Source organism: Phalangium opilio, unplaced genomic scaffold (assembly GCF_054372755.1).
Source record: "Phalangium opilio isolate 3A_F unplaced genomic scaffold, DU_Popi_V2 ptg000042l_1, whole genome shotgun sequence".
Lineage (NCBI taxonomy): Eukaryota > Metazoa > Arthropoda > Arachnida > Opiliones > Phalangiidae > Phalangium > Phalangium opilio.
In genome coordinates this window covers 5,200,485-5,222,494 of record NW_028324166.1, presented here as the reverse complement: position 1 = coordinate 5,222,494, position 22,010 = coordinate 5,200,485, and the positions used below count along the sequence as shown (strand labels likewise).

Genomic DNA, 22,010 nt, shown 5'->3' with positions numbered 1-22,010 from the left:
TAGCCAACCTGTCAGAAAAGACTGCGTATCTCAGAACCCTATTGAAAACTAAGTCCCAATGGATATGGGACTCCCAAGCTGAACAAGTTTTTCAAGATTTAAAGCGGATCATCTGCAGTGCAGATGTTTTGCAACTTTATGACCCTAAAAAAGACATTGTTCTTTCCGTGGATGCTAGTCAATATGGTCTTGGGTTTGCCATGCTACAAGATAAGAAACCCGTCGCATACGCTTCTACCTCGCTATCACCTACACAGATGCGATATGCGCAAATCGAGAAAGAAATGTTGGCAGTTACCACAGCATGCGAGAAGTTCCACTATTACGTTTATGGTCGCAATTTTACCATTCAAACGGATCACAAACCCCTGCTTGCCATTGTGAAAAAACCCATGGATGCTATATCGCCTAGATTACAAAGAATGCTGCTTCGATTGATGCGATATCAATTTCAACTGGAATACGTTCCCGGTTCTCAGCTCTTGATAGCAGATGCGTTGTCAAGAAACCCAATTAAAACAGACCTGGTGAACACCGATTATTTGGACTGTGAAGGACAAGCAGTATTGGCTATTTCTGTGGTAATTCCACCGACAGAAGCCAGAATTAAAGAAGCAACTAAGAAGGATGCTGCACTAAACCTCGTGGCTAAATACATAAACGATGGGTGGCCTACGCATAAAAAACTTGTCAAGCTAGAAGTCCAAGAATATTGGAAAGTCAAAGACGACTTATGGATGAACAACGGCTTAATTTACAAGGAAACCAAAATAGTGGTTCCGAAAGAAGTAAGGCCCGACATATTGCAGATCATTCACAGTGCGCATCAAGGCGTGGTGTCATGCAAGTTAAAGGCGCGTCAAGGACTTTTCTGGCCTGGAATGACTCAGGACATAGAAGAATATGTATTGTCCTGTCAAATCTGTCAAAGCAGAGCTAAAGCTAATGCCCACCAGCCGTTAACTGTGCATGAGGTTCCGGAATTCCCATGGGAGAAAGTAGGAACAGATTTTATGAAAATACAGAACGATACCTACCTCATCGTTATCGACTATCATTCGAAATATGTTGAAATACAACGTTTAACATCAACAGCTAGTGGTCCTGTTATTCAGGCCATGAAGGCAATATTCGCTCGACACGGTATACCAGTCACAGTGTTCTCTGACAATGGCCCACCATACGATTCTCAAGCCATGAAAATGTTTTACGACCAATGGGGTATAACCAGTGCAACCTCTAGTCCACATTATCCTAGATCGAATGGAATGGTCGAACGCCATATCCAGACTGTAAAGAACATGTTGATTAAAGCTCAAGCAGATGGAAATGACGTATACAGAGCCTTATTGGAATATCGAGCATCGCGTACCGCGACATTACCGTCTCCAGGTGAAATGTTGATGGGCCGAAAACTTCGTACTACTTTACCGATTCACCGCAGCGATCTGAAGCCCAAGTTTCCGATAGCCGATCATGTTCGACAATTACAAGCACGCCAGGAACACATGAACAAATACGGGAACCATCACACTAAACCACTCTCCCAGTTCAGAGCTAATCAAGAAGTCTGGTATACAACTAAGACCAGAGAATGGTTACCGGCCACTGTTCAATCCCTTGGCCCGGATGACAATAGCTATTGGATCAGAACAGCCACTGGAGCCGTATATCGACGAAACCGCGAGCATTTAAGACCTCGTCGAGTGCTGCAACAGGAGATGGACAGGTCAAGAGAAATGTCACCGCCCAAGCCACAATGGGCTCAACACCCTGTCATGCCATTCGCGCAATCAGAGATTAGAGGTCCGGATGCGATATCGCCTCCGAGTAGTTCCGACCTTCGTTCTGAAATCAGCAACCCTGAAGGACCGGTTTTGTCTCGATCGCCTCACAAAAGATCTTCACCGGAAAGCCCAGTTTTGTCTTCCTCACCGGTCCTACAAAGCCCTGCAGAAACACCCACCGAGCGTGTTGCTACTCCCACTACTCCACTTGTCAGGCGAACTAGGAGTGGTCGAGTAGTAATTCCACCGAAGCGGTTCACAGACATTTAAAACATTTCCACATTAAAATTTTTGGGTTATAGAAAGTCATCTATACAATATCTGTGAAATAAAAAAAAAAAAGAGCGTGATATATATGTTACTTTAGTGTACTATAATATGGCCAGATGGCGTTGTAAGCTTATCCAGTTGGGTCCTCGTGACTCGACACAACGCGCATTAACCAATTTTTGTTTTGTTATGATCGACGCCTAGTCGATGTATAAATGTATGCCAAATAAGATTAAAGTTTATCTTAACATTAAAGGACAATGCACAATTATTTAACCAACTAAATAAGGTTAAGCAAGTTTGATATTCTAACTAAATAAATAAAGAATATTACACCCTTATAGACGAAATTGATCAAATCATTTAGTTCCGAAGCGTCCATCTCATTGCCCAAATCCACGACATTTTCACGATTTTCTTTCATGTCGTGACTGAACATGGCTCGAAAGTAGGGTGAACAAGCAGACAGAACGCTTTTGTGACAGTGAAATTCTGTTCCTGCAGTCTTTAAGATGACATCCGTGCAAATTTTATCTTCAAGCATATGAGCCATGATCTTGGAAGCGAAATCAGTTTCAGAGTCAACGCTGAGTGGCACGGAGTTGCACTTGGACAATTTGTACTTGAATGTGGCTTCAATGTGGCATTCGACAGTCAGATGTCCATTTACCAAAAGACCATTACCCGGTTTTTTCAGTTCTTCGTGGCCTACGAATGAAGGCAATCCCCAACAACCATCTTTGTTTTCAAAGACGTGTTTCTCGGCGTTCCAAATTTTTTGCTTCATCCCATGGACATCAATGATTGCTAAATGGAAAGAAGCCAGGACTTTCTCAACGTCATTGGCTAGTTTCTGGATTTTTAAAAACAATGCAACGAAACCCTCAACTTTATTGTATTCGCATCCGTTTGGGTACATTTTCATTTCCCATTCAATAACGCCTTTGGCTTTGTTCGAAGAAAATGGACGACTGGTTAAGTGTTCATCTTGATCAGAGACGGGATACATCAACAAGTTCTCTACTGTCCACAAAGCTTCAAATTCGTAAATCTCATTCTTAGTACGTAAAACAGCGTTATCCATCTATAAATGAGTGTTGTTCTTTATTTATTTCAATGGAGGACAATAACTGAAATAATAATTGTACAGTACGCCACAAAATGAAACAATAGAAAACTTGTAAAGACAAAAAAGATCATTGGAAGCAAGAAATTGACAAAGTAAACTTAAATCATGTAGGACGACATGACACTACCCTTAAGGAAAGAAGTTACTCTATTTCATTAAACATTAAACAAAGGAAATTTCGGCACAAAACTCACAGCGTAATAAATCTTAAACTTTCGTAAATTTCTCATAAAATCACTTACTTAGGCAGCTTCGTTCTGTCACGGTTCTTTGTTGCATATAGCAGAAGCAGACTTTGTGTGAAGAATATTGTGGCGTTTTCCGCGGGAAAAATATGATCACGTGTTACGCTGCCATTTACGGACAGGGCCGGAAATAAGCGAAGGACACTGGACAATGCCCAATAAAATTTTAAAATGTCCCATAATTTTTTTTTTTTAAAAAACTAAAGGGGTCACTGGACAGTTGACCAGTAAATCTTTCTGAAGTTTTGATGGCTGGACTATGAAGACGCGACACAATTTTTGCGCACCTCAGTGGACAATGTCCTATAAATTTTATAGTCAAAGGGGGTATCACTGGACACATGTCCTATAAGAAATGTTTCTTAATTCCGGCCCTGTTTACGGATGCGGACTCGCGGACGGAGGATTTTACTTTGGCATAGCTTACTCGATCACGTTCCTGAGCGGTTGGTAACTGATACTGATTATCGTCTGCTTCATAGTTGAGAAAACTAAGAGGGCATAATTTTAAAAATGGGAGCTTCTATGCGGCAGAATCCTTAAATATACGAAATCCTACACTTTATTGGTTTTACATCAGTCTTGTAGCCCAAAGTCCGCACGAAAGAGACAACTGCACCGCCAAAAGGAAAGACACCAGGCATTTACTTCGATGGATATAACGTAGGCAATGGCTGGAGAAGAATTTAAAATCACACTAAGCCATATGCCTCACTTCTTGTGGCAAGAGCAAGAATTATCAATAAAATCCATAGAATGTCATACAATGATAAAGACTATTTATTGAACTTAAGAGATAAACTTTATTCATATATTTTAAAAATTCGACTGTATAGCTGTTACAAACAACAGTAAATAGGTGTATAGTATATTTTAAAATTAGGCTTCAAACAACATAATACATAGGTGTATTATGAACTCTCAAAAATGCGTTTTGCCGCTAATTTTTGTAGCTTTCTAGCGCCATTCTTCTCAGCAAAAACCAGTAAATCCAAAGCACTCTCAGACGTTATTTTCTTGATCAGTTCCGCTTCGCATAGATTTTTTAGAAAACCCAGACTGTAAACATCCGCGACGTGGTACAATGTGTAGCAAGTTTGAAAGAGATTAGTGGCTTTCCCCTTATAGATGAAATTGATCAAATCATTTAGTTCCGAAGCGTCCATCTCTTTGCCCAAATCCACGACATTTTCACGATTTTCTTTCATGTCGTGACTGAACATGGCTCGAAAGTAGGGTGAACGAGCTGACAGAACGCTTTTGTGACAGTGAAATTCTGTTCCAGCAGTCTTCAAGATGACGTCCGAGCAAATTTTATCTTCGAGCATTTGCGCCATGGTCTTGGAAGCGAAATCAGTTTCAGAGTCGACTCCGAGCGATACGGACTTGCATTCGGATAATTTGTACTTGAATGTAGCTTCAATGTGGCATTCGACAGTCAGATGTCCGTTTACTATTAGATCATTACCGGGTTTTTCCAATTCTTCGCGACTTACGAATGAAGGCAATCCCCAACCGAGACCATCGTTTTTAAAAAAGTGTTTCTCGGCGTTCCAAGTTTTTTGTTTCAACCCATTGACATCAATGATTGTTAAATGGAAAGATGCCAGGACTTCCTCAATGTCATTGGCCAGCTGCTGGATTTTTAAAAATAATCCGACGAAACCCTCGACTTTGTTAGTTTTGCATCCGTTCGGGTACATCTCCATATCCCATTCAACAACGCCTTTGGCTTTGTTCGAAGAAAATGGAGCACTTTTTAAGTGTTCACCTTGTTCTAAGACGGGATACATCAAGAAGTTCTCCACTGTCCACAAAGCTTCAAATTCGTAAATCTCATTCTTTGAGCGTAAAATGTTTTTCATGGCGTTATCCATCTTTAAATGAGTGTTGGTCTTTATTTTAATACAAAGACTGAAAAAGTAATTTTTTTAAAACTATCAGAAAAAATTACTTTTCCCGTTTAAGTCACAAGGGTAGCCTCAATATTTAATTATAACGATATACCTAAAAAGAACGGCCTTTTTAGCATATAATTAGTCTTAAAAACGAGGACTACCGCGCCGCCATTAATTTAGTGGCGTCTGCTAAAACGAACCTCTTACGCGCGTGATCGAGTGCGCTCTCAGCCTGTGAGAATTCAACCAAATCCTTTAGGGATAAATGGTTCCATTTAGCTACATCATGGCGAACTCATATTTATATTATTTGAAATCCAGGTTGGCCATGATTAGTTGGTTACATAGAGACCTAGCTTTGCGCGTGCTGACAACCGAAGTTAGAGAATATATAGAATAATATTAAATTATTAATAAGCTGACGTCGGAGATAGGGAGTTGTCTATCCTATAGCTTGAAAATAAATTTCCTCGCGCGCATCGTGCTACACTGGATACTGTTCAGCATCAATTTTATCTTATGTCCCATAATTAATCTATTTGGTCTTTATATCTTGTTGGGGAAAGGTGTAAAAGTATTTTTTTATGTCAGGTAAGAGTTAGAACAATGCATGTAGTTATCATTGGATTTTTTTGAGAAAAGTTTCAACGATAATTTCAAATAGTACACACTTCTAGAATTGCGGTTATCATTGGTTTCATTTTATGTAAACCTTATGCCCTAGTAAATTCGATATTCCAACTAAATCACTTACTTTATTATCGACTCATTGTTCTTTCACTTGCTGGTTTCATAGCAGACCAATACAACCCATACAACCTTGAAAATATTTAGAAAATTAATTTCTACTCCAGTAAAAATATTTACTCCAGTCATATCTTTGCACCAGCCATTTCAAATAAAATAAGGAAAAAAAAAAAAAATCTGCTTTCTGTCGTCTGCTTCTAAAGCAGTATGGTGACGGTCGGTCATCATGATGAGTTTAAAATTGAAAATTTGAATCTTTATTTAAATGTGTTTGCTTTTTAACCGTGTTTAAACTTAGTTTCGATCCTTATAGATGTATTTTAAGTAATCTTTTGATTAAAATGCGGTTAGTGTATCCAGACCAATACAACCTTGAAAATATTTAGAAAATTAATTTCTACTTCAGTAAATATATAAACTCCGGTCAAATCTTTGCACCAGCCATTTCAAATAAAATAAGAAAAAAAAAAATCTGCTTTCTGTCGTCTGCTTCTAAAGCAGTATGGTGACGGTCGGTCATGATCATGACGAGTTTAAAATTGAAAATTTGAATCTTTATTTAAATGTGTTTGCTTTTTAACCGTGTTTAAACGTAGTTTCGATCCTAATGGATGTATTTTAAGTAATCTCTTGATTAAAATGCGGTTAGTGTATCATTTTACCTGCATCTTTACCATGAATTGAGATTTGATAGGAGTTGAATTTGTTATATTCAATGATGGTGAAAATGAACTATTGCAGATAATTAATGTAGAACTACTCAATATCTGACTAAATTTTTCCATAATTTCCATCGTCTTGAATCCAAAATGGAGAACATTAATGCTAATGCAAGTGAACATGAAGTTATTCTCACCGGACCAAATGGTGAAGATGTTACGGGCTATTTTCTCGCAGAACCGAGCGGTGGTGAAGATATGACCTCGGATATTTTAACCTTGGCATTAAGGGAGGCCTCCCAAGAGACGTGTAATAATAATATGGAAAATATTACTAATAATTACAACCCAATGGAAGGTCTCTCAGTCAGCATAGCTTTACCGAGAAACTCTGACATTTCCGAGCGAAATACAAATAATGTTCAGGAGAAATTTGCCGATTTATCCCATAGAATATCGTGTAACTCTGATTTTACAGCTGTTTTAACACAATGTGAAAATTCCCAAGCTATATTGAACTCAAACTCTTGTTATTTCACTACCGAAAGTCAAGAAGTGGCCAATTCCGAATGTAATAATGCTGGAAATTCTCTTTCAATTGGCATTGAACAACTCGTCAACTCTTTGAGTAATTTTGATTCGAATCAGTTGGAGAAAGGTCAAAATCTACAGTCCCAATTGCAAAATGGAGACGGTAGTGATGAAATCGCTAAACGAAGAAATGATGTGGGTTTACCTAAATCAAAGATGGAAGATGAAAACGAGGTGATTTTATTTTCCGCCTCTAGAGTCGGGAATACATAAAGCTTATAGAGTAGTGTCGGTAGAGAGGGGAGTAGACAGTGTATCCCTCCCTCTAGGCGCGCTTTTGTAAGAGTGGATACTGTACGCACCTGGCAGGGGGATGATACTGAGCTAAGAGATAGAAGGGTAATGACGTTTGCATACGTAGAACTGACATTACTCTATAGGAATTATTGTGCCCCTATATGTAACATGTTAATTGATATGTGGGTTTTGTGGGCCAGGCTTAAGTACTATCCTTCATGCCTCATAATTGTAACATGGATAAAGAATGCGCGTGAGACCATTTGGGCAGGATTTTACTTTATCTATACATAGTTTACAGGCGTGGAGGATTCATACCATTTGCACAAGGAGACCTGGCAACTTAGAGTGTAAAATAGCAGACGATTTTACACTCTAAGTCGCTTAGTCTCCTTGTGTTAGTGGTAGGAATCCTCCACTCCTGTAAACTATTTATAATCTAACTAACCCAACCAACACTTGATTCTGATTAATTAGACCACGGGAAGTTTGAAAAAAATAGTGAAAAAATTCTAAAGCCGCCGCAAGTTGGTCAAAGTTTTTTTGAAAATTTGAAAATTGCATGTACTTACCACCATTAAGACCGATGCGCGCCTAAACGCCAGTGTTGTTCCTTAGATTTTTGGAAATATACTTTCCCCAATAGTAAAACGTACTACCCCAATGGGAGGCTTTTTAAAAACGTACTTTTCTCCCTTTGGGGGTATTAAAATTTCCTTCCCCCTCCACTAAAGGCTTTTGGCGCCATCTTGCGGCGTAATTTTCGTCCCATAGACGCTAATGTTAAAAAATGGAATTTGAAAATGTACTTTTCGTACTGAAGATTTTAAAATGTACTAAAAAAGTACAATTGTACTACCAAGAAGTAAACACATTCTGCCCTCAATCTTGAAAAATTACTAGGGGGGTAAATATAATAACAAGGACTTGCGACGGAAATATAGCTATGAAATTTTAAACACCCGCTGATACATTTACAATTCTCATATCAGGGTAGAAAAATATTTGAAGAAAGCTCCAATTTTAAAATAAGCAACTATATTTTGCTAAAATGCGTAGCAGAAGTAAATGAAGAAAAACCACAATATTTTGGAAAAAGCATAATATTATTTGGGAAGTAAATGAAGATAAGCAACAAATTATGGAAAAGGCGTAATATTATTTGGGAAATAAATGAAGATAAACCGCAATATTTTGGAAAAGGCATAATATTATTTGGGAAGTAAATGAAGATAAACAAGAATATTGGAAAAGGCGTAACATTATTTCGAAGTAAATGAAGATAAACCACTATTTTGGAAGAGGCATAATATTATTTGGGAGGTAAATGAAGATAAACCACAATATTTTGGAAAAGGCACAATATTATTTGGGTAGTAAATGAAGATAAACCACAATATGTTGTTTATAATGTTACGCCTTTTCCAAAGTATTGTGGTTTATCTTCATTTACTTCCCAAATAATGTTACGACTTTTCCAAAATATTGTGGTTTATCTTCATTTACCTCCCAAATAATATTATGCCTTTTCCAAAATATTATTGTTTATCTTCATTTACTTCCCAAATAATGTTACGCCTTTTCCAAAATATTGTTTATCTTCATTTACTTCCCAAATAATGTTACGCCTTTTCCAAAATATTATTGTTTATCTTCATTTACTTCCCAAATAATATTATGCCTTTTCCAAAATATTCTGGTTTATCTTCATTTATTTCCGAAATAATGTTACGCCTTTTCCAAAATATTCTTGTTTATCTTCATTTACTTCCCAAATAATATTATGCCTTTTCCAAAATATTCTGGTTTATCTTCATTTATTTCCGAAATAATGTTACGCCTTTTCCAAAATTGTTGTTTATCTTCATTTACTTCCCAAATAATCTACGCATTTTAGCAAAATATCATTGTTTATTTTTAAAATTGGAACTTTCTTCAAATATTTTTCTACCCTGGTGTGAGAATTGTAAATGTTTCAGCGGGTGTTTAAAATTTCATAGCTATATTTCCGTCGCGAGCCCTCGTTATTATGTTTATCCCCTAGTAATTTTTCAAGATTGAGGGCTGAAAGCGTTTAGGCGCGCAGCGGTCTTAATGGCGGTAAATACATGCAATTTACAAAAACGTTTTTGACCAACTCGCGGCGGGTTTAGAATTTTTTCACTAATTTTTTCCAACTCCCCGTGGTCTAATTAGTCAGAAACCAGTGTTGGTTGGGTTAGTTAGATAAAGTAAAATCCTACCAAAATGGGTTCTCACTCTACAGGATAGGCAACTCTCTATCTCCAACGACAGCTTATTCTGTATATACTCTGTTACAGCATTGGTTGTCAGTTAATTGAAATGAAACAATATAGGTTGCCCTCTATAAACCCCAATAGCATACCCATACTTTTGAGGAATAATTAGAGTGGGATTAAAGTTAATTATGATTCATTCAATTTAATTGAAATAAAAGCGAGCCAATGGAGGTTTCATCAAACGTACATGTATAAAAGGAAAAAGTATACTTCGTGCACATTTCCCAGCCTTTGGCTGCCACTTCAGGAGCCTATTCACACATGTTCCCTGTGCTACGGTCGTGAAGGTAATCGTACGCAGAGGGGGTTGTCACTAATCAATGAAGTACAGGGTTCGTGAAGAACCTGGATAAGTCAGGGATATGGAAAATAAGGGAAAAGTCAGGGATTTTGTTTGGTACATCAATGTAATGCTAAATATGAGCCAGGTGTGTTGAAGTGGGCTCTGGTATACACCTTAAAATGGTCAGGGATAACGGCAAAATTTGGCCAGGGGTAACCTGGAAAAGTCGAGGATTTTCAATGTAAAAATTTCGTACGAACCCTGGAGTATACTTTTTTGTTTTTATCTATGAGCTTTTGGTTGCGCTTTACAAGCCCCTATAGGGTAATGGCAGCCCTCTGCCTTCGACTGTATTAAGCTCTATGGGGAAATAACATGGGGTGCCATTAGTCTATGGAAGAACTTGTGTTATAGAGTTATGATAGTTTTTAGAGTGAAATTTTATAGTTTTCTGTGATCTTGTTTATAGTTACAAGATGAAAAATATTTTGAAAGTCCACTTCCGGCGCAAATGGCGAAAGATGGAGGTGAAACACTGCCGAGTGGTCAAGTGGATATTTCCAGTGTTATGTCAGGTCCAATTGAATTAGTTCCATTGACTGAGGTTCCAGCTATTGAGTTAGTCCCATTGCCGGCAATGCCATCCATTGAATTAGTTCCTTTGTCAAGAAAAAATACTCAGGTGAATGTTTAATCGAATTGAAAGTATCGGGTTACCCATTTAAGATGTAGCGCGAGTACAAATGACTTTATTTACTAAGCCCCGTTTTAAAAACAAGTTATAATTTTAACCCTCGACGTGCTCCGAGTTGGGTTCCAAATAGGGGTGCGCGTACAACAGTAGTTACCGTTTGGTGCCTTTTTATATTATTTTAATTAAGGTGGCACTGTTTGGAAGTTTTTTAAAGTTTAAACTTATAACCTCTCCGAGTGACGATGACGTCACGGAGAGGTATTACACTGGACGTTTCTGTGTGTCTGTCAAAGCGTTCGCAGTTGGCAAATCGGAGCTAAGCAAACGTATATGCTATATCCGGACAGCGTTCGTAGTTCACAGAAAGCATTATTGGCTTCTACTTCATTATCATCGTTCGGATTTAGAAGTACGGGGCGATCGGCTAGGGTTACGAGAAACGTCTTGCCTCCCAATGGCAGAGTTTCCACCTTGCGCTATTTCTTACCCCTTATCGGGTATCGGCCAACTTATGTAGGCCTACCCTAAATTTCTATAAATTGTTAAAGAGGCATACGCTAGAATTCAAACGTCAACAATTGCTATGTTTAAAATGATTTTAGGAATAAAATTTCTTAAAACGACTTAACGAGAATCAAGGTAAATTACTGACGATTAAAATAAACAATAGCAATTACATTTATTTAATTATTTAAAGCAAAGCGCGGGTCCCCTACAAGGCGACTTTCCCCTTTTTTTGTCTTGGCAAAGGCTAGTGGGCGGGATTTATAAGTGCACTTATAAATCCCGCCTACAAATGTCTCCTGCCTTCGCCAAGCCAAAACTGGAGTTCGTAAAGAAAGTCAACTTGTAGGGGATCCTCTAGACCCGCGCTTCGCTTTAAGAAAAACCTCTTAAGAGTGTAGATAGCTCTCGTCTCGACTCGGAGAGGTTTATTTTTGTTTCCCAACTTGTTTTTCTTCTGAAATCAAAGCATGGCTTTTTTTTGCGCTCATAGCTTGCTGGCTAATTTTCTGTAAGCCAATTTTACCTTATCAAAGGCAGGAACCAATTAGAACTCGAACACAATGGCAGAGCTAAAATTAGCCTTTTGGGAGTTTAAGATACTCTGCAGCTTGAACACACAAAGCGCGGGTCCAGTGGATCCCCTACAAGGTGACTTTCCTCTTTAACTCCGGGATTAGCTTGACGAAAGTAAGTGGGCGGGATTTAAAAGTGAAGGTGTAAATCCCGCCCATAATACCTCCTGCCTTTGTCAAGCCAAAACTGGAGTTCGTAAGGCAAGTCACCTTGTAGGGATTTCACTGGACCCGCGCTTTGCATTAATTTTCAGATGGACGGTTCTACCCTGTGTTATGAAACCAATTTCAGGTGTACAGTCCGACCCTTTTACGGGCCCCATTTTCAACTTAGTCCGATAACTGTCATAATATAAATGCACTTTACTTACGCTATTTTGTTTCATATATAGATCATTTTGTATTCAATTTCAGACCATAGCAATAAAAAATAATAAGACGACTGCTAGCTCATCCGTATCAGTTGTACCTAAAGCAATCTACGAAACTTCAAATTCAACGGCAAAAACAACCCCTGAACCAATAATGATTTCTTCGGAGATACGGAAGAAAACGTTAATTCCAATTAAAGCAGCGCAGTCTTCTGTCAATGTTGATCACGTCATTCCACCACTTGGTTCCAGCAATAATCCAATTCAAGTTATTCAAAATGGAAATACCTATCATTCAACGCAGGCTCTGACCAATGAACAGCTTCAACAAATTGCCATGGTATTGCAGCAACAGCAGGAGCCAGCGATGAAAACGGTTGAAAATAAAGGAGCAGTATTATATAATCCAGACACAAATACCAGAATAATATACCGGTTAGTATTACCATATGGTTCCAACAGTTTCGAACTCCTGGGAATGATAATGTCAAGGCAGGGATAGAGCTTTATCAGTTGAAGGGGGAAACGTCACAGTTGGGACTGCCAATAAACGGAGCCGGTTTTCACCCTCCCTCCTTGCGGGCCGCTGAAGAACTCTATGCTAAATTTCGCGCACAATAAGGCGCCTGGGCGGGGACTAGCGAAACCCCGCCTTAAAAGCTGTTCTTTGCCCCGAATTGAAATAGCTCTATAGTAGATGTTTTAAGAAAGATGAGCAGCTCGAGCCTTTTCACGTACATTCTGACGCGCCTGCGGCAGAGGGTTATTTGAACAAGAGTCTAAATCGTGCCCCTTTCGAGGGCAAGTTGAAGTCGTATTCCGAGTATTCCTAAGCCATTTTTAGCGTCCCACCAGACCTAAGCCGTTCCACAGTTAGCGCACCTATTTCTCTCAGATTATGCATCCTCTCCCATTATCTTTGATTTGGCCTTGAATGCTACTACTAAAAACGAACCCGGTAGACCCTACTGCGCATGTCACGCCCGTAACGCTTCCACAACTCTCCCTTCGAATCCCTCTTAAAACATCAAATACCCTCTTTTCAATGAAATTGTCTTGGGTTCGAAGATATTTTGGAATGAATTCTTTATAGGGAGCTAACTAACTGGCTAGGGTGAAGAGATAGACTGACGTCACGTAGCCCCTCTCTGGTTGGCATTTTTGCGCGTAAAATACTGTTTCCAACCGTTAGGGGGGGATGAAACTCCAGTAAGAGATAGAAGGATGTGACGTTTCAGGGTCAGAACTGTTAAATCCCTATTGCTCAAGAAAAACCTTTACTTGAATGTAAAATATATTTTCCGTTCATGTGCGTTTGAACCTGTATGGAATGACCCCCCTACTAAATCTGTAAAATACAATGTGTTCCACTGTAAAATACAATGTGTTCCACTGTAAAATACAATGTGTTCCACTGTAAAATACAATGTGTTCCACTGTATTCCAGCGTAGTGTATCCAGCCAATAACAAACAACTCGAAACGAAAGAAAATGGGAAAGCAGTAACTATAACTAAATCTAGAGGTAGACCGAGAAAAACGTGGGCCAAGAAACCTGAACCTGAAACGCCGAGAATTGATGGTCAAGAACTTTCAAAGGAGGAGAAAGATGAAAAGAAGAAGCACAGGCCTCGGACGAGATACGGACGGATATCCAAACCACCTTCGTATATGATTAAAGACTACAAAAGAATTCATCATTTGGATTTTGATCACGAGCCATATGATGATTCGGATGGCGGTTATTCCGATTTCCAGCAGTCTGAAGATGAAGGGGGTTCAACTTCGGAGCAGTGCCCTAGAAGTACTGATTGTGCTGCGGCTTTAGGAAAAGAAAATAAAATAACTCTTCCTCCAGGTATAATTCTATAAACGACCCATAAACAATGTTCTTTAGAGAGTCGTCTTATTTTAAAGTAATAGTCAGCACCCCTAATCTTCTACGCGTTAAAGGGAATGAGAAGCTTCGTTTGAAAAACCTCTGATTTATATAACAAAAGATAGAATTAAATTAATTTCTGTGAATTCAAAAATATCAAGCTTTTAATTCTCCCATTTCTGCTTATTTGGCCGCAATATGCATTTGAAAATGCCTATATCATGAAATGATTTGAAATCCACTTTTTATGAAAGGCTAAAACGTTTCCCGCGGGTTGACGTCACAGATATATTTTTCACTCGAGATGGCGCCACTCTCTCCGCTATCAGACCCAGAGTTTAGACTGGCGAGAAGCTCAAGACGCGTATAGGATTCCCGCCCTTTTTTTCCCCTCACGTCATAGTGATGTCATCAAACGGGCGAACAAGCTCGACAAGACAAAATTATTGATATATCGAAACTGCTACAGAGTTTTCGTGATTTTTCAATGGATTTTAAAAATAGAAACTTTAATAATTCAATTATATTAAAAACTTGATATTTTGAAAGTATATAGAGACTTGAAAGTGTAACGTAATACCACCACTTTCGTGCTAAAATATGATATGAAATTGTAAATTCGCATTCCCTTTAAGATATGTTTAGCTCATACATATTTCTCGGTTTTTGAAAAGGTGTGACGACAATAAAGCCTAGAAACTATAAATGCGCCACTTGTGATAAAGCCTATATTGGCAAAGGAGGACTTGAGAGGCATTTTAGGCTAGCTCCTAACCATGGGTCAATTGAAGACTTTGAGGATAATGCTCAGGAAGGTAAGCAAATACACTTCGTGTCATGCTAGATAAGTTTTCGTGAGCTGAAAAATACAGTAAAAATTATATAACAGCTAATAATAAGTATCTCGAACTCTGTCTAATTTTTCAGTGTTTTCTGATGAGAATTCCAACACTTCAAGTACTTCCCAAGGTAAGACGAATGATCTCCATGTTAATTTACATTATTGTTCTCGATATTTGGTGCAAATTTTGCAGAAACGAGAAAAGCGAACAAGCTGTCCAACAATGACGTTAATTCGGACAATATAATTAATAATGCTCAATCGAATGTTACTAAAGACGCAAAGAAAAGCAGGGCTTATTCAAGGTTCTCTTCAGGATACTACGCGAGACGAAAAGCAAAGTTAAAAGAAGTAAGAAAAGGTTATAGACAGTATTAGGAATTTCCAACACGCTGGTTGCAATGCTCCGTTTTTGTTTGCTTGGTTGCTTGGTTGCTTGAATGATATGTCTGAATGATATAGTGTTTAAACTAGTTAGCCCTGAATATTTTATACGTGAATGAAATGTTGAGTAAAGAGTAATATTTAATCTATATCTGGTGTGTAAATGAAATTAGTCCAAGGATTATTACATTACTTGCCTTAGGCCAAAAACGGAATAATGTAAGAAGAACGTTGAACTTTGCAAATTCCCTTTCATTCCTCGATTACTTTGAATGTTTTGATGGGAGTTGCTTATAATTTCGAAACTCGCACTCGCCATCTATCGGACTTATTCTCCTATGTTTTAATCCTTAAAAATGTATACTGTAAATAGTATTTTAGTGCAAAGCAAGAAAACCATGCACATACTTAAAGAAACTAGTTTTTAACGAAACTTCAGTCAAATATATTCCTAACTTTAAAAGTCGCGAGTTGTATGGCATTGATATCTGCCTTGGTTTTTTACCACTTTTGCAATTTCCGAACGAAATCGGTGCCAATATTAGGCTAAACCGATATATCGGTATTGGTTTAAACTGGTATCGGCCCATCTCTAAGCAAAATAGAGAAATGAACGACATTTTCGACCACTAGAAGTCGCTATATACAAAGTTTATGGTTGGAGCCAAAGTATAAGGCCCGGGTCAAAGTTTCTCAATGAAGTATGTTAGGAGGACTGTACCAGAGGCTAAAGCTATGATAATCCGTTTTTGCTTGGGCTTTAATGTTGTATTGATGAAGTAGATAATTCGGATAACTCAAAACTAAATAAATAGTCACGATATGGTGTAACCTTTTATCCCCTTTCTCCACACTCCCTCCGAGGGGGTAGACACTTGAGAACTCAGGTGTACAATATGTCTTGAACTCAATGTACTGCCAAAGCTGAACTCTGAGTTCCGAAAGCTTTGAACTCAATGCACTGTCAAAGCTGAACTCTTTTGAACTCAGGTGTACACAGAGATCCAAAGTGTCTACCCCCTCGCTCCCTCATATAAAATCCTTTTTCTATAGCTAAGGGAACCGCCATCTTGGATTTTTTTTTTATGTATTGAATATTCTTCTCTTATTAGGTAATCCAACCTTATCAAGATGACGAATTACTAGAACTATTATTACCACGTTTATCAAAATTGGTTAACCTCTGGGATTTCTTGCTGTTAAAAAGTGAAACGGGGGATCCAGCTGAACCAGATATTCCAGACATTTTTAAACAATTCGAAGAACTCGTAGAAAGATTGCAGACTGTTGCAAAAGACTGTCTCGTTTTATCACCGTTAAGTGGCGATGATGATAATTGCGCAGCTACATCTAGTCAGGAAAGAAAACTCTACTTTGAGGTCCCTATCACGATTGAACCCTTTTTTTCTTTACTTTGGTTCCTGTTTCGAATAAATTTGGAATATTTTTAGTTGGGAAATGAAAAAGTGGCATCGGCGCTAGGAATTACGGTTGGAATTTATGAGGTGAAACAGAAAGAGCTGTTGGAATTGGTACCGTCTTTCGTAAAACCCAATTTGAAAAGGAAGACTAATGATAGAATTAGTCCCGAAACGGCAAATAGTGCCTTCTCCAATGACATTTCCAAGAAAATATGTCAAAAAAACCTTAGTGATGTAAGTACTCAATGGTATTATGAGTGTATTTTTATTTTTTTTGGGGAGGGGGGGACTTCAACCTTTGTCTTCGTATGTAATTATTTGGTTTTGGATAGCGCAGCCTCAAGTATTATATTACTCGAGCAAAACCTGTCACCCTAGATTCCTATCGGTTTTCCGGAAAGGCCTATTATCATTAGTTTATAAGTATGAGACTTCCTATACTTCTTAATGCTTGAGGCTACACGCGGCGGTTTTTGCAGTCCCGTCTTGTTATTACTTAGTCTGAACTAAGCCTTTGACAGCGCCTCACCAGGCGAGAATCTATGACTGTCGTCACTTCATGACAAGCTCTTAGTAACCAGTCACAAACAGGCTAGGAAATAAGACAGGTTTACAGGTCAAAAACCAGTTTATTAATAGCTTGGACCACTTTTTTTATCCAAACCGCGAGGGTCACTGGTCCCAATGACTAGTTTATTAATTCCTACTTTTATTAAAAATTGATATGGGGACCTCTTTAATTATTTTCATTTTAACATAAATTTCGACTCCAGGAGTCCAGTTGCGTATACAACCCTAAGCCGAGAGAGATTTTTTTAGAAGAGAGTACAACCACAAGTCCTGGGACCAGTAGAAAAATAAATTGGGGAAGGGTCACTGGTCCTGGGACCAGTTTCATATTTAAGACATCAGGGGTCACTGGTCCGGAGGACTAGTTCAGAAATAAACCTTATTTCGAAGCCTGGACTCACAAACTTATGAAATATATCTTATAAACTTATGCTAATATATAAAAGCCAGTAAAGAAGGCATCGGCTGGTGGGTAAAAATGATTTGAAATACGTTATAGACACGTGACAGAGGAAAGGTATGGTTCAAAGAAGCTCAGTTAGTTTTATTTCAAAAACAACCACTTCAGGGAATTGGCGTTGCATTCTCACAAAAATCATCATGTCCAGTCCCACTACATAGAGATTCTTTGGATCTTGGCGTCGTGTGGTGCCTGTAACGTTACCCACCAGCGGATGCCATCTTGACATTCCCTTTAATTAAAGCGCGCGAAATTTCTAAATTTACACTAATTGAAAACAAGTCTTCATGATTCATTTAATTTAAACGCTAGCGGTTGTTGCATTTGCCGTTAATTACGTTTTATATAATTTCCATACAGAGTGCCTTAGCTGAAGACGACACGAATAATTCTCAAAGAATGAACTTTATGAGTTCAACGTCAATAATAGCGGAATCTCGTGAATCCTTGCGCAACCTAAGCATTCCCGATACAATTCTTACCCACTCTGTTCCTATGATGGATGAAAATGGCTTCCATCTCGACCAAATACGGGAAAATATTCGCAATTCCAGCATAACCTCTGATTTAAACGAGAAAAATGGAGGTTTACCCATTTCCGCCAATGATTCAACTTTAACTACCGAAGTTAATCTCACCGATAATCGCGATAGTAAAACTTTGAATAGAAATCTTTCACTCAATAATAACAGGAACGTAACTGAAACTAAAAACCATCTTAATAACGCTCTAATGAACAAATCCCCGTCCATGAATAACGTTTCGGTGCCGTCACTCTCATTGGAAAGTAGTTTACTATTCGGCAACATGTCCTTATCTCCTTCTAGTCTGACAACGGACCTTAAATCTTCCTCTAATTTATTTCACGTTAAGAAAGACAATTTATTCGGTAATTCCGACGATAGAGACAACTTTTTGAATCTAGAAAATAGTCAGGATTCGTTATCTGATACAATTTCAAAGGATAACAACGGGAAACACGATGGGTTAGCCAATTCCTTCACGCTTTCTCGCATACAAGATAGGCCTACTGGTTTATTAGACGTTCCTCATTCTCATTCTCATTCTCATTCGCAAAACGAAAGTGATATTAGTAAAAATGTCTCTGAATTGATTCAATCATCAAACGAAAGCGAAAGGTGCATTTCCAAGCCTGATAATTCCAATATGGCGTCTTATATTATAAGCCAAAACGAAACCCCGTGTTTATTTTCTCAGAATGAGTCCGAAGATATAACTTTATTTAAAGGTGACAGTCAAACGACTGATCCTGGTAATTCAATGTTGATGGATTTTAATTCAAAATCTAGTGAAATATCGCATAATGATTTTCACGAAATGGTTGTCGGTTTCGAGAATGAACCTCGCGAAGCTAACGCGAGTAGTTCGTCGTGTCTAGTTGGTTTGTTAGTTAATTCGAACGAAGATAAAATGAAAGAGGGTTTGCAAGGTGGTGATACTCTGACTCATATGGATTTGGATGATATGAGTGAAGACGTGACAAAGATGTTTGATAACAAACGGTCTTCCGGAAGTGAAATTCCGAAGAATGATGAAATTGAAAATAGTTTTCTTCCCGGGAATGTTATCATAGTACAAAATCCTGATGGAACTACGACTCTACAAGTTCCGGGGAATCAAGTCTTCAGTATTGAGGCATTGCAGGTACGAAACGTTTTTCTTCGATTTTTTTTTTTTAAGGTCTTGGACAAAATACCAATAAATTGTGATTCTAAACCCAATGTCCGAACAAAATTGCGTCTTGTTAGACCATGGATATGTATAAATACTAAGGTACTACGGAATCCGAAAAGCCGGCCACCAAATATGCGGATATCCATATGGTTAGAACCACTTGTGACAATGCCCAAATTGCGTAATTGCCTAAAATCGTTATAGTAACTACCCCTTCGCATTCTTTAATTTTATTTTTAGTTGATTGAAAGGTCAAATAGCCATTATTTCTTCATCTCCGTAACAATACACTGGAAACATTATATCCCTTTTTAAACTCTAAGCGTCATAAATAGGACGTCTTTCTAACTGTGATTTCATTAGTTTAGAGCAACGCGAGGTCGAGTGCGCTCTAGGTTCAACGTGCAGCGAGATAAATTATTCTAGCTCTGCCCCCAAAGTCGGCCAAGATGCGCTTAGAAAATTGCTACATAGATATGTGATAAAGTTAAAAGCCAAACATACTAGCTCGATGTTAATAATAATGAGTTCAAATACAGTTCGATTTATGGAATGCTTACAGAATTATCACGATTTGACACAATGTTAGTGCTACCTATTTACCACGATTTAACACCATGTTAGGGCTACCTAATTATCACAATTTGACACCATGTTAGGGCTACCTAATTACCATAATTTGACACCATGTTAGGGCTACCTAATTACCATAATTTGACACCATGTTAGGGCAACCTAATTACCACGATTTGACACCATGTTAGGGCAACCTAATTACCACGATTTGACACCATGTTAGGGCAACCTAATTACCACGATTTGACACCATGTTAGGGCAACCTAATTACCACGATTTGACACCATGTTAGGGCAACCTAATTACCACGATTTCACACCAGTAAAAATGAATGTGATTATTTTCAGGCGCTATTCGGATTTGAACAACCAAGTCCTTTGAATAGCAGTTCGGAAAATTTAGGGAATTCAATCACCTTAAACTCTCAACTCTCTGATATTAGTACCTCCGATAATGTACTAATGGATAATATGAATTCGTAGTAATGTTGGCAGCATAGTTTATTGAATTGTAAACGTTTAAGCATAATCATGAAATATTATGGTTTAACGAAATTTATTTATGTTCAGACTGTATTTTCTACATTAAATATTTATACCGTCATGCATTTGCTTGTCATTGTTTTTCTCGCACACCAAAACAAAACCAATTATTTTAAAATTATTCCTAACTTCATACTTTTACAGTTTATGAAACAAAGGCTACACAATAAAGTAAAATTAAAAGGTAACGTTAACATGTGTGAAGGAATATTGTCCATTCGTTAAACTGTTTTCATTAATATTTATTTATCGTACTGGTTCTTGTCTGCTGTAGAAACAAATTTTTTCACAACTTTCAATTTCAATAAAATTATGGCTAATTAGGGGTTATTCATAAAGGTTAAATTAATCGGGTCTGCAATATGATGTTCTTTACAGGCTTTTGCTGCTTAATGGCAAGAAAATTCAGAACTCAACCAAACTACTTCAAATAAAACGTTCCCCTAGTGTCACTGATATAAACCATGCAGTCGCTATCAAATTGTGCCTGTGAGTATAAAACATAGAATGAAACGGAGAAACCATTTTCTGAATTATAAAGGTAACAAAAAGAAATGCTTTTGGAGGTATTTCTTGATAATTGTCCAAATTGCCCCGCGGTGTGTACTAATCGTCTAGCTAAAATAAATTTGAAATGAATAACCAGAATCTTAACCCAAACATTTAGATAAAATTTCAAGATAAATTAATCAATTCCATTAATTGCAATAGAGAAGCAAACACGACAGGGTCAGGGCCTTTTTCTTGGGTTATTAAGAGCCAATGCGAACTCGGGCTCCGTCTGGCGTTGTATCTTGGCACAAGAGAAATAACCTAATACGGCGGCCTCCATCCGTGGGTTTGTTTCGCTTCAAGTCAGGGTTCATACAAACCTGGTAAACAGGGAAAACCTGGAATAATCAGGGATATAAATAGTTGACAAAAACCTGAGGGAAAGCTCAGGGAAATTTATAATTTTTAGTAAAATTCAGGGAAATTTGCGTCAAACATGGGCCGAATAATTAAGCAAAATGTTCATAAACATCCCCTCCATAGGATTAACATTACACTATATCTGGTTATATTAGAGATACGGGGATGTCCTTTGATTATGTAATAGTCCTATTTACCCGTCCTCCGTTAACATTTGTTCCATAGGATACTCCATATACGGGAAAAACCTGGAATATTTTGGGAAGTATATGGGGAAAAACCTGAAAATCTCAGAGAAATTTGTTTTCCAAAAGTTGTATGAACCCTGCAAGTGTTTAATGGAAAGGTCTATTTAAGCCTGAAACTGTTATGCCTTGACGTAAGCGAGACGTAAGTTTCGATGCACTGTGAGGGTCATTTTAACGTTAAAAGAGATGTTT

At 38.0% G+C, this 22,010-nt stretch overlaps 3 protein-coding genes across 5 annotated transcripts; 1 reads left to right on the top strand and 2 right to left on the bottom strand.

Moving 5' to 3' along the window:
- Window positions 1-2,337: 2,337 nt before the first annotated feature.
- Window positions 2,338-3,141, bottom strand: LOC149678611 (speckle-type POZ protein-like). Its single transcript, XM_089835902.1, has one exon. It carries the CDS (start codon window positions 3,139-3,141, stop codon window positions 2,338-2,340), a length of 804 nt encoding a protein of 267 aa, XP_089692028.1.
- A 1,069-nt stretch (window positions 3,142-4,210) lies between these two features.
- Window positions 4,211-6,140, bottom strand: LOC149678610 (speckle-type POZ protein-like). The gene is made up of 2 exons (XM_089836552.1): window positions 6,084-6,140; window positions 4,211-5,345 (listed from the first exon to the last, which is right to left on the bottom strand). The coding sequence occupies exon 2, from the start codon at window positions 5,306-5,308 to the stop codon at window positions 4,343-4,345; it is 966 nt and encodes a 321-aa protein (XP_089692678.1). The 5' UTR covers window positions 5,309-5,345; window positions 6,084-6,140; the 3' UTR covers window positions 4,211-4,342.
- Window positions 6,141-6,283: 143 nt separating this feature from the next.
- Window positions 6,284-20,721, top strand: LOC149678609 (uncharacterized). 3 transcript variants are annotated; one of them, XM_089836549.1, is made up of 12 exons: window positions 6,284-6,720; window positions 6,818-7,500; window positions 10,616-10,828; window positions 12,334-12,725; window positions 13,738-14,147; window positions 14,843-14,983; window positions 15,096-15,137; window positions 15,203-15,360; window positions 16,506-16,772; window positions 16,845-17,048; window positions 18,205-19,509; window positions 20,464-20,721. In XM_089836549.1, exons 2-12 carry the CDS (start codon window positions 6,886-6,888, stop codon window positions 20,596-20,598), a joined length of 3,882 nt encoding a protein of 1,293 aa, XP_089692675.1. In that variant the 5' UTR covers window positions 6,284-6,720; window positions 6,818-6,885; the 3' UTR covers window positions 20,599-20,721. The 3 variants fall into 3 exon arrangements, with proteins under 3 accessions (XP_089692675.1, XP_089692673.1, XP_089692676.1); XM_089836547.1 differs by having other exon boundaries at window positions 6,284-7,500; XM_089836550.1 differs by lacking the exon at window positions 10,616-10,828 and having other exon boundaries at window positions 6,284-7,500.
- The last annotated feature ends 1,289 nt before the right edge of the window (window positions 20,722-22,010 follow it).

Coding starts and splice junctions, on each gene's coding strand:
- LOC149678611 (XM_089835902.1), bottom strand. CDS start 3,141: ATGGATAACGCTGTTTTACGTACTAAGAATGAGATTTACGAATTTGAA.
- LOC149678610 (XM_089836552.1), bottom strand. CDS start 5,308: ATGGATAACGCCATGAAAAACATTTTACGCTCAAAGAATGAGATTTAC.
- LOC149678609 (XM_089836549.1), top strand. CDS start 6,886: ATGGAGAACATTAATGCTAATGCAAGTGAACATGAAGTTATTCTCACC. Junction 14,984..15,095: donor TGAGGATAATGCTCAGGAAG/GTAAGCAAATAC, acceptor CTAATTTTTCAG/TGTTTTCTGATGAGAATTCC. Junction 15,138..15,202: donor CACTTCAAGTACTTCCCAAG/GTAAGACGAATG, acceptor CAAATTTTGCAG/AAACGAGAAAAGCGAACAAG.